General features: G+C 37.2%; 1 protein-coding gene across 6 annotated transcripts in view; it reads left to right on the top strand.

Moving 5' to 3' along the window:
• Positions 1-12,499, top strand: part of vps13b (vacuolar protein sorting 13 homolog B) — a 399,448-nt gene that overhangs the window by 13,095 nt on the left and 373,854 nt on the right. For all 6 annotated transcript variants that reach the window (XR_003675707.1, XR_003675708.1, XM_028469709.1 and 3 more), the window contains exon 4: positions 3,029-3,146. Coding sequence is in view for 4 of the 6 variants with exons in the window: in XM_028469709.1 (XP_028325510.1) it covers positions 3,029-3,146 (118 nt within the window). In the remaining 2 variants the exon portion in view is untranslated. The remainder of the gene's footprint in view (positions 1-3,028; positions 3,147-12,499) is intronic.

The following is a 12,499-nucleotide window of genomic DNA, read 5'->3' on the forward strand; positions in this document are numbered from 1 at the left end:
GTTTCTAATTGTGATGTGCTCACACGGCATTCTGTAATGTAAACAAAGCACCACAGCATATGGGATAAAGTTTTCTTTTTGGCATGTTTTACTTTTGTTTTTTTAATGTTTTCATTGTGTGTTTACTGTTTACTCATCTTCATCATGTCTTTGGTGGTTTAGCTCCATGAAATTGAAAAGTGAACTGTGAGATTCTCAGCCAGTCACTTCCTTTGGCTGTTTTGGCATGCTTACTTTACTACGTTCAAGGATATTTAGTTCTTCAGATTTTCAGTAATCGTGTCCACATTTTAAATAACGTAATTTTATCGTGAAATACATTTTTAACTGAAAGAGAGAACATAGTTCACTGTTGGTAGTGTCACTTCTTGATAATGCATTACAGTGTGGGCCACGGGAATCTACAGTATCTAGACTCTGTCCTGCTTGAAAAGTTTGGCTCCGTCATTGCTTTTATCACATTTGAGTATTTGCGAATGAGGTGTGTGTGTGTGTGTGTGTGTGTGTGTGTGTGTGTGTGTGTGTGTGTGTGTGTGTGTGTGTGTGTGTGTGTGTGTGTGTGTGTGTGTGTGTGTGTGTGTGTGTGTGTGTGTGTGTGTGTGTGTGTGTGTGTGTGTGTGTGTGTGTGTGTGTGTGTGTGTGTGTGTGTGTGTGAGAGCGCATGCGTGCGCCCAGAGTAGCCAATTATATTTGCTTTTGACACCTTCATTGTTTACATTAGCTGGGATAAGGAGCGACTCCTGAACTACTTAAATGCTAAACACATGTGATCTCGCCTTTCCATGTCCAGATTGTTGGTCTACTTTGCCACCCAGAATGACTAAGAAAAGGTTACAGACAGTGCTGCAGTAACTCTTAATCAATGCCATACCCGGTGTTAAACCTAGCCAATGCCCTAACAGTTTCTCTGACCTTTCCATTTTCAGAATTGTTGTAATCCTTCTTTTTTGCACTTTTAATGCTACACTTTCCCTCTTTGTTAGTTTTCCTCCCATTTTCCTCATGTTCTTTGTTACAGGAAAATGTCTACAATGAAATTGAATGTGAGGTATTTATGAATAGACATAGACATGTCAGGTTTTTAGCTTTAGACATACAGTACAATGTTGTATGTGCTTTATTTTCATGTTTAAAATGCTACTCCTTGTTTGTACAAGTCCTGTTTGGTTTTAGATATTGTATTGGATGTGTTCAAGGGAAAACATCTGTTGTATTCTGAATCACCCATAAAAAGCATTGCGTACTGGGTGTACTTGCCTTAGCTGCATTGAAACAAAGGCCTAGAGGGTTGCATATGGGACAAAGCCAACTAGAGAGGGTAAAACAGACTTTGGTTAAGAAAGTATATTTACAAAGTAATTCAATGCATTACTAAAGGAGCTTATCCATATAAAAGCTTTTAAAGATGTTAGACTTATTGAATTTGGAAATGTCTGTTTTTGTTCTGAAATACTTTTTTTTATTCTAAACTATATTCCGCAGCATTAAAACTAGTAACAATCTTATTATTTTTTTTTTTTTTACATCTTTAAACTCCAGTCTTTTGTCTCTTTCACCTTTCCTTTTTATATCCCTTTTTTCCTTTTGTAGCACTATGTGTCTTCTGTGCTTCTCCTTTAGCCTACAGCACTCTGCCAGCTGATCCAATAAACACCCCTTCATTGTGACTTTACTTTTTTTTTAGCTTATTTTAACTCACACAAGTCATCTTTCAAGGTAATCACTGTTATAATTACTCACGCACAAATATTAAGGTCTCTCTTAAACATCTTGTGAGAAGTTGGACAAGATGTTGAGGAAAGACCTTCATCCTTCTCATCCAAGGCTCTGTGTTTATTTGTTGAGGCCATGGGGATGGGTGTTAAATGGGAGGAAGGTTAGGGGCATGATTTGTACCAGCGGTTAGACATGGCTCAGAAACAGTGAAGGTAATAGTAGATTCTTCCTAACGCACTCAGGATACCTGGTTTCCATGTTTGATTACTCAGTGACCATAATGTATTTGTTAAATAATTTACATTGATCCATTCAAGCAAATATTTTATTGATTGTTTATTTTTCTTGAATGTTATAAGACACTAAAAATGTGAGACTGGGTAAAACTGAAGATAAGCTGTTAGTGATTCCCAAACTTTTCACAGTCCTGTACCCCTTAATACATTTGACCTGAAGCCATGTACCCCCAACCGCTGCACACTTAAAAAACCTAATAATGTAATGCAGTGTTTTACAATCTTGAGGTTATGACCCCAGGTGCGGTCAACTGGAATTCAAATGGGGTTCCGTGAAATGTCTAATAAATTAAATAAAATATATACTGATTAGAAATGTATTTTTCAAAATGTTTTAATTATTATTCTTTTTCAAATTATAACATCTCACACAAAACTATTTTAAACAACTGTAATCTATACAAGTATAAATCTAGTTAAAATAAAATGCAGTGTAAAAATATCTGCACTGGCGCATCTTGTCACTTTGTGGACTAATCCTGGCAACAACAAACATTATCAAAAGTTAATTTTAGAAAAAATAAGATTACAATATTAAAACGGGTCACGAACCAAAAAAGGTTGGGAACCACTGATGTAATGTCACATACAAGGAGCCCTACATTAAAGTTTGCCTCTGATTATTACTTATCCTGTTGAGGAATAACTTATATGTATATATATATATATATATATATATATATATACACTACCCACGGTTTTCTGTCACCGTGGGTAGTCTTACATCGGCTAAAGTGTAATTTGTGGCAATACATGGAAGTTCCTGACCTAACTGCCTCCATGCAAACTTATATTCTAGTTTACAATTTTTATTTTTTATTCATGTACCCCCTATGACAATTTAGGTACCCCATTTTGGGAACTAAGGACTGATAGGGTCATAATTCACTGGTGTCGCTCTACTATCCTGTATTCATAATCTAATTTTCACTAATTAAATGGCATCAACTTTGTGCAGCGTAACACGTTTTCCATGACTTTTTCCTCATTACTTGCTTTGTTTGTTTTGGAAACAGGATGACCTCGACAGTGGTTCAAGCTCTACTAGTCGCAGTGTGTCAGACAGCTCCAAGTCTGTGGCCAAACCCCGTCGCCTCCAGCAGACTGCCAGTATGGACCCAGACCTGCCCCCAGGTGAACATGTGATTAAAAAAAACCACAGTGAGAATTCTTATCAACAAGGACATTTGAATGAAAGCCTCCTACATGGCCATGAATTTCTTGGCAACCCTGGTGCAAATGATGCTTTGCTTGATCATGGTGGAATCATATTTGATTGAAACTGCACGTATTCAAGCACACTTAAACCAACTCTTGTTTCAATGCAGAAAGATTGCAGTCACAACCAAAAGGTCAAAAGTGAATAGGGTGAGATAAATGGGTCAAAGTAGATATAAGAAGATATGATTTCCAAGCTGGGAAATCAATGGAACCTAAAGGAGAAATTGAAGGTCAAGCAGTCAGACATGCATTTGTCTAACTACCAAAGGTTCTCTCCCTGAGCTCTAGTATGCATGAATGTATGAACTTCCAATCCTACTTGGTTGTATCTGGGGAGGATACGTTTCCAGGCCTGAAGTTATGAGATAATATCTTTTCCCAGCTGTTAAAGCAGTGTGTCTCAGTCCCAAGCTTCTCCCTTTGGGCCTGTCCCATCAGCTCTCCCAGGTGTGATGTGTGTGTGTGTTTGCTTTAGTGTATGTTTGTGTGATTACTGTTCCATCAGTGGTCCATGTTTCAGCCCATTGCTGGCAGTAGAGAGAACTCTGGGTCAGAGGTTAGGGCACCCCATAATAATGAGGAAGGAGATAAATGCTGTAATTTTAGCCTTTCCTATTAAAAGGTAGAGGTTAAAAGGTAGGTAAGGTAAAACTAACCAGCTATGACTCAGACAAAAATGTTTTCTTAAAAAGAAGATACAAGCCAAACCTGTCGTGAGGGTTTTAATGTTGTTAAGATGTTGATTTAGACTGTAGATGAGTAGGAAGTTTGGAAGAAAAAAACCCCATCCTCAAATACTTAGCGCTCATGTCTGTGTGGACCATGGTTGGGGTCATATATAATTGTAACTGTGTAGTTGATAATAAATTACACTTATGCTTCATTTATAAGTGTAATTGTAATGTTAAAAATCGGTTGTTGTCGTAATCGTAATTAAATTGTTATTGACTTCAGATATTTGACTTTGTAATTGTAATTGCCATGAAAATTATATAAAAAATTGTCAATTATACTTTAACACTAAACACTGGGAACAATATTACAGTTTCATGTACAGTTCTACACATATGAAGTTAACAATTATTAAAATGTGTTTCATATCAAGCTTTCCCACATTATATCAAATTGAAATCGAGGGGTATACTGACAAAAAAGGCTCAGATGTCCACACTAAAAATATTCAAATCTATATTTTTATTTATTAGGAAGCCTAACAAGGTAACTACTGGATAGCAAAGAAATTTGATGATAGATATTGGTTTTTTGTGTATTTTACAGCTGATTTTAGACCCGTTATAAGAGATGCTAAAAGAAAGGTTAACTTTATTTAGGTTTTTTATTTCAGGCTCAGTAATCATGATTAATTGTAATTGACCTTCAGTAATTGAGAACTTAATTGTAATTGACTTTCAAAGGATAAAAAACAATTGAGTTAAATGTAATTGGAAAAAAATGCTAGAAACTGTAATCGCAGTTGAATTGTAATTGAACATGGGTAATTAAAAACTTATTTTCAACTAAAAAATGTAATTGACTCCAACCCTCCCTGATGAGGACTAGGGGTGGAAACCTCTGGGTACCTCACGATACGATACAATACGCGATAATGATTTTCTCACGATATGACGATACTGCGATTATTGATATATTGGTCAGAAATCAATCTACGATAATCTGACATAACAAGAAAAAGAAAGATTAAGTGAAAAAATACAATTTTTATTTTATATCTCTGAAAGACAATAAATTAAAAAGGGTCCTATGAACAGTGACACTATTTTAGTGCAACATTTCTGTAAATAAGTGTCAACATACCAATGTAAATGAATAAGTATCTCCAATAGTGCTTTCTGTAAACAAAAAATAGGGTGTTTCTTACCAATGACACCATTATAGTGCAATATTCCAGTAAACAAAATATTGGTTCCTTCAACAAACAGTGACAACATTCTGTGAAGACGTACCTGCACATTTTACTGAAAAAGCAAAAAAGGTTTTGGAAGAAAAAAAAATCTATACTTAGCGGGAGCATATCGATAATCGAACGTGCTGAAAAATATCGTGATATATCGCCGTATCGAGATATTGTCACACTCCTAATGAGGACAGTATCTGAACAACTGCTGTGTAAACAAAAAAAAAAACATGTCAAATTAAAAGCCACTGAGCTTTCTCGACTTTTATGTACATTTGAAAATCTAGTTGTATGTGGAAAATGTTTTAAATGGCTTTTTAAACATATTCTATTGTCTCTTTGTTAATTCTAATCAATACCACTTAATACCACTACAACAAAATCATTTCTCAACAATATTTGTATCAAAAATCTCAAAGCTGTTGATAAAGTTTAGTTTAGGAATGCTTCATTAAGACATCTTTTACGTTCACATTTCCATATAGGGATGGGCGATATGGACTAAAAAAAAAATTATCTCGATAATTTCTGGTATTTATCACGATATCGATAAACATCACGATAAATAAATTTTTTTTTAAATAAATAAAATCATTCCCAACTTAGACAGTGTAAACAGGTTTCTTACAAACACAAATAAATTTAAATACATCAACACTAGACACAATAAAAAAGGCTACAATATGTGCTGACTCAAAGAGCTCATGAGCTGATATTTTATGGAATATATTAGTGCATGTGGGTCACTTTATTAGTGTTATTGTAAGTATTTCATTTATTTCCTCACTTAAAATTATATTATTTTCTAAAAAAAAAAAAGCACATGAAAAGCAAAACTAACTCCATCAGTGTTTTTACTGTTGCTGAATCTTGTTTCATTCATCTTATGAGTTACATAAAGTTATAGTTGATAAATAACTGATTTCCTAAAATTAAACCAGATCAAGCTGATGATTTAATCATTCAGTATATGTAGGTGTAATAATCTCAATAGTTACATTAGTCTAATGGGACCAGCTTTGTCTGTGAACACCTGAAATATAATTAAAAGATATTGCGTTTCACAAGTTGGGACGAATGAATAGTGACATTAATGTTATGCTAACATTTATTTCACACAATGTGTGACATGTTTAGCTTTTATCCTTCCATACAAGTGTTAAATCTGACCATAAACAAACCTGTGGCTTTATGACAGTAAGACGTATACTTTTTACTTGGTCTATTCCTTATATGGAGTGGTTAGCATTAGCTCTTAGCCCAGTCTGTGTGTTAGCTTAGCATAGTTAGCTTCAGTTGAGTTTTCAGTTCATAATCGTTGCTACAGGTTTATCGCCGTCCCCGTGTTTGTGGAACTTTGGGTGGATCTGACGGTGGAACTTGGACTGGTTCACTTTGTTGGATGGTTGTCTGGTTTTAATCAAATAGCGGTCCATGATGTATCGCTGCTCTGCAACTTCAGGTAGCCGTGACATAGTCTGTGGGTGTGTGAGAGTTGAGGGGCGGAAGGGGCGGTAGTGCACACCGCTGCGTGGAGGCTTCGCTACGGAGCTGCAGTGAACAGCGTTCCGCTTCAGAGAATAATAAGTTGACAACAAACGGGGTAGTTTTGTCCCGTGGAAAAAGGTTTTTAGGGGTATTCTTGGCTAAATTGAGGGACAAATGGCCCGTGACCCTCGCTAATTTCCGACATGGGAATTTGTCGTTTATATCGTGGGATGACATATTCTTACCGGTGAAAATATTTTTGACGATAAATCATAAATGATAAAATATCGCACATTCCTCTCCATAATACAATATATTAATAATCCTGATCACACCAGTCTTCATGGAAAGTGTCATATTGTTGCAATTGATGTATATGTTAGGTAAAACCTGTGCTATTATTAGTGTTAGGAGAACCTGTAATTATTTTTTGGAACAACATAAATTAGTGGACATTGAACCTATTTATCAGGACCCATGTCAATAACTCATGTTCCCCCAACAACAAAAGAAAAAGGTACAACTCCAAAACCAGCTTCTCACAATTATCCAGTCGTCTAGCCCTAAGCTCTCACATATTGAAAGAATTTATCCCACTTGTTCAGCTGCTGGTTTAAAAAAGGACGTTAATTCATATGCCATGGGAACAGTAGCCACACTAAGACCAAGTGCTTCCACCTTGGGCGACTGTGAGTGATTATGTTTACTGCTTCTTGTTGGGGACCATAGGCCACCTTTTGAGAGAAAGGCATGTGGTAAATGGAGTTTTCGACACCGCCATTTTAAAATGTAAATGTATCATCAGTGTCCTGGGTGTAGTATTTTGGTGCTTGTGTTTGTCTGCTTCCGTAACTTCAGTGTCTCATGTTTTAACGCTCAAACACTGTTTGGCAACTATCCAAGTGATTGGAGGAGTTTTAGATTTGCATACGCAGAAGCACAAACACTAAATACAGTAAGTCGCCAACTAAGTGCTCCTACTGTCCTGGTGCTGGAATTTGGCTTGAAATTGAGTACTGGGTCTGTCCTGGTATTACTGGGAAATGCTACTTTAGGATAGAACATATTGTTTACTGGTAAAACCTGGCGCTCTCTCTATTGAAGGCTTTTTCTGTTCCTGAGTTCTGCTGTACCATGCATGGTCAGGTCTGGGATTCTGTAGTTCACCAAAGGCAGTCTTTGAGCGAGTAGGGACAAACATACAGGGATTACATGGCCTATAAGGCAGTGACACGAACCAACTACTTGCCGGTTTTTTGGTTCTGCAGGTAGTTAATTATAGCCAGTGTGACACATCCCAAATACTCATTCTTAGGAGTTTGAACTTCTCTCAGGGGGAAATTTGAACTGCAATTTAAGGAGTTTTACGTTAACAATCAATCAGTTGACACCATAATCTTTTGTATAAAATGTTTTCGATGCATTGCTATGATTATGCAAACATTCAAACACAGTGGAGTGGATTTGGTATTTGTCATCCCTTTTCTTATACTGTAGTTGATAATACTCTCCTTATGCAGTAAAAATGTTGACGTGTACCTTTTTTTTTTTTTTTGTTGCTTCCTACAGAATATACAGTAGTTTTTTGGCTGCTCTTAAATCATGTAGAGAAGTTAAGGCAAAGTGAAAAAGTAAGGCTGTGGCTATCCGTACGGTTGCTGTATCACTATACCAACATTCTATCCATACGCAGCGCCCCTCATTGGCCAGTTTAGTTCACGTGACTAAGACTAAACCTAACCGTAATCCTAACCCTAAAAATTGTTGTGATATAGGGTTATAATCTAATCCTAACCCTAAAAATTGTTGTGATATAGTGTTATAACCTAATCCTAATACTAAAAATTGATGCGATATAGGGTTATAACCTAACCTCACCCTAAGACGCTACGTACGTGTACTTCAGCCAATGTACCAATAGCACCGGGGGTTGTCCGTACTGCAACCATACGAATAGACAAGTTCAAAAAGTAAAGTGCTGGGTTTTACTGCCCGACTGCAGGTGTCACATCATTCTTTTGATCCTTGGACTGCACACACATGCACGAAAGCTGCCATATTCCTATGTACGATTAGAATATGCTCAGGTAAAGTCGGACCTGATATTCTTTTAACACAGACCATTATTTAAATATTTTCACCCAATTGAATCCTTAAACTGCGGCCAATTATCAATGTTGTTCCACTCTAAACCCACTTGTATATAGTAAAGTGGAAACCACATGGTGTGGAAACCACATGGTGTGGAAACAAAGTAGAATGTATTGAACTTGTTTTATCCTGTAGTCTAGTTTTTACAACTACATCAGATAAATCAATATATATATACATATACATGTGTGTGTATATATATATATATATATATATATATATATATATATATAATATTTCATGCTCTTTTTTGACTCTTTGAGTAATTACCTAATTATTAATATGTTGCCTAAAAAGCTTCTGTTTCTGGGTGCCAATGTGACCATTAGAAGGTACTGGCAACACTAAGATGGCTCAATTCCCTCTGTGGAAACCCAATTTGTCAAGCTCCTTTTTCCATTTCAATAGCTCCTGGTTTAAACCATAGACTGTAAAAAGAATGGACAGGACAAGCTCCCCGGTGGAGTGAAGCTTTTATTTTTAGAGCTCCCCCGCTGACTGGCTGCAGTATAGGTCATAAACTAAGCCTCTTCAATGATAACATATGGGATGTGGGTCAAACTGTGAAGTTAAAGTACTGGTCACATAATTCTTTTCTAAACCTAAACTGTTGTGATCATTAATTATTATCACCCTACATTGTGTTCAAGTGCTCTTTTTTTGTGAAGTTTGTTTTAAATAAGTTATTTGAGGTTGAAAAACGGGATTTTACGCCATATATCACGCTGATTGACAGCCGCGGATCTTGCGTAGCTCTTTTTGTGAATAGCAGTTGCATCGTGAAGGAAAACCGAGACACCATTTAACTAGATATTTGAGTTGAAATATTTCGTGGTTTTGTACTATCCTCTGTGATCTCAACAAACTATTGGTAGAATTTCCAGCGATAAAGATACTAAATGGCGGGGCATGTTACCAGGGCTCCTCCCGCCAGACCCTATTGCGCAGACTCTGGCTCCAAATGACGTCAAATTTGCAAGATGGAAGCGCCCCGAAGTGCCTTATTTTAGCTTCAAGAACATTGAGTAGGAACAGCTACAGTGCATGCCCACTGATTTGAAGATATTTTAACAGCAATCCTGCCATTGTCCCTTTCAGCCTCCAACAATCTTTTTTGTATTTCAGTGTTTTTGTGTGCATTTCTTTAATTTTTACTTTCCATTTCTCCAAAACTACCAAAGCTCCCTTTCGCTATTGGTGCCCTGAATAAAAGTAGGTGTGCACACTGCAGTCAGAAGACTATTTTAAATATATATATATATTATGTTGTCTTTTAGAATTTAATCTTAAAACTAAGCCTGTGGGACCTACTAAATAATTCCCATGATGATATATTTTTATTTTAAGCTTATTTTACATGAAAATAATAGTTTTGGAAGTCCTTGTCTGCCTCTCACACAAACTCCGCTCTGCGTCAACTTCCCGATTCTTATTCACTCACTCTGACAGTGCACAGACAAGATGAGGATGTCTCCTAGTGGAACTCCCGCAGTTATTTGAGTAGTGGAAGCACTGAGACAACATGGGTGGAAATAGTAGATTTGTTTCTCTTCTGTAACTCTCTTTCTCTGACCAACATGGTAATATGACCTCTCCTGTCTTAAAAGGGCTGCATCCTTACCTTTAGAAGAGCATGAAGGCTGTTATTTGGAGATGGATGGCTGAGTGAAACTGCAGCCCTGAAACAAGACATATGATAGAATTTTCTTACACATGCTGTCCCTAATGAGATAAAAAGCCAAAAGTGGCACATGTTGATTTTGTGTCGCTGTTAGTTAATAAAATTACCTGTGTGGTATGTTGCACCAGTGATTATGACCTAGAATTCTCTTTCTGGTAAGATTTGTATCGTATATCGCCATTCTGGGAAAAAAACATTGTGATATAAATTTGTGTTTATATCACAGCCTTACTTAAAACCAAAATCTCCCTCTCAATCATATACAGTAGAGAAAAAAAGTGCCTTTAACTTTGATTTAAAAATGTTCACAATGTGATGCTGACTTCAGCTCTGCTGGCAGTTTGTTCCACCTCTTTACAGCATAACAACTAAACGCAGCATCACCATGTTTACTGTGAGCTCTGGTCTCCACTCTCTGACCTGTGTCCATCGATCTGAGAGACCTGCTGGGTTCATACCTGACTAACATGTCACTGATGTATTCTGGACCAAACCCATTTACAGCCCATTACAAGTGCAAATAAGTATGTAAATCCATACATCCATCCATTTTGTGACCCGCTTGCTCCTTTTTTCAGAGATGCGGGGGTCTGCTGGTGCTTATCTCAAGCTCTCATTGGGCGTTTGGTGAGGGCACACCCTGGACAGGGTGTTTGTCCATTGCAGAGCAATACACACACACTGACGGACAAACTCACTCACATTCACTCCACTCAACCTAACAGTCATGTTTTTGGATTGTGGGACTGGATTGTACCTGGAAAAAACCCACACAAGCACGGGGAAAACATGCAAACTCCACACAGAAAGGATTCAAGTGTCCACCCCAGGGCTTGAACCCAGTACCTTCTTGCTTTGCGGTGGATGCGCTAACCACTAAGCCACTTCGTGCTGGAGCTGGGCGATATGGACCAAACCTCAAATTTCAATATATTTTTCTCAAAATGGCGATATGATATAAATCTTGATCATTAAATTTCAAATATAGTCTTACCAGAAAGACAATTCAGGGTTAAATTTGCTGATGCAAAATACCATACAGGCACATTTATTAACAAACACTTGCACAATATTTGCCACTTTTGGCTTTTTAGTTTTACAGTGTGGCTTGTTTAGATGAAGGTCTGTGTTAGGACTCACTCAGCAATCCATCATACTGGGCTTTTCATGCTGTTCTGAGAAGTAGCGAAAGCAGCAACTCCTAAAACAAGTATTTGAAAACAAAACAGCTATAAAAAACATAAATCGATATAGGAGATAATGTAATTTTCTATATCACCAAAATAGAAAACTTGATATATCTTGAATCTCGATATATGGCCCGGCTTTGCCTTGCGCCCAACATGTAAATATCATACAAATACACAAGTATAATTCGCCAACTACAAACTACACTGAACAATTGTAGAAAGGTGTTTGGTTGAAGTGAGGAGTTGTACAGTTTGATGACCACATGCAGGAATGCGTGTGGCGTTCTGTTGAGCACCTTGGTAGGATTATCATGGTGATGAAGCTGCTCCTTTAGTCCTTTAGCTAACCAAAGAGGCAGTGCTTGTTCTTCCCCGACTCCAGTTTATCATTTATTACCAGTTCCATGCACATATTTGTACTCCTCCACAATATCTACACTGGCCTCCTGGATGGAAACACAGCTCACCGGCCTCTTGGTTCTCCTCAGGTCCACAATCAAAGACTATTTGTCCTTGTCACATTGAGCTGCAGATGGTTCCGCTCACTCTATGTTAAGAAGCTGTCCACAGCAGCCCTGCACTCCACCTCATGATCCTCCCTGATACATCCATCCAACTGCTGAGTCATCAGATAATGTCTGGAGATGAAGAGAGCATGCAGAACCTAAAAAGCTTTACAGGACTTTAAAGGAATATATTAGAAATAGAATATGTGCATACTTTTTTTTAGACGTTTGTGATGCAATCACATACAATGTAGTGTCTATCCTGAATATGGCTGAATATGCTACTTACATCTAAAGACTAAACTACTAAATGCAGCAAAAATGTACTCAGAGCT

This window comes from Gouania willdenowi, chromosome 16 (genome assembly GCF_900634775.1).
Source record: "Gouania willdenowi chromosome 16, fGouWil2.1, whole genome shotgun sequence".
In the NCBI taxonomy this organism is placed as follows: domain Eukaryota; kingdom Metazoa; phylum Chordata; class Actinopteri; order Blenniiformes; family Gobiesocidae; genus Gouania; species Gouania willdenowi.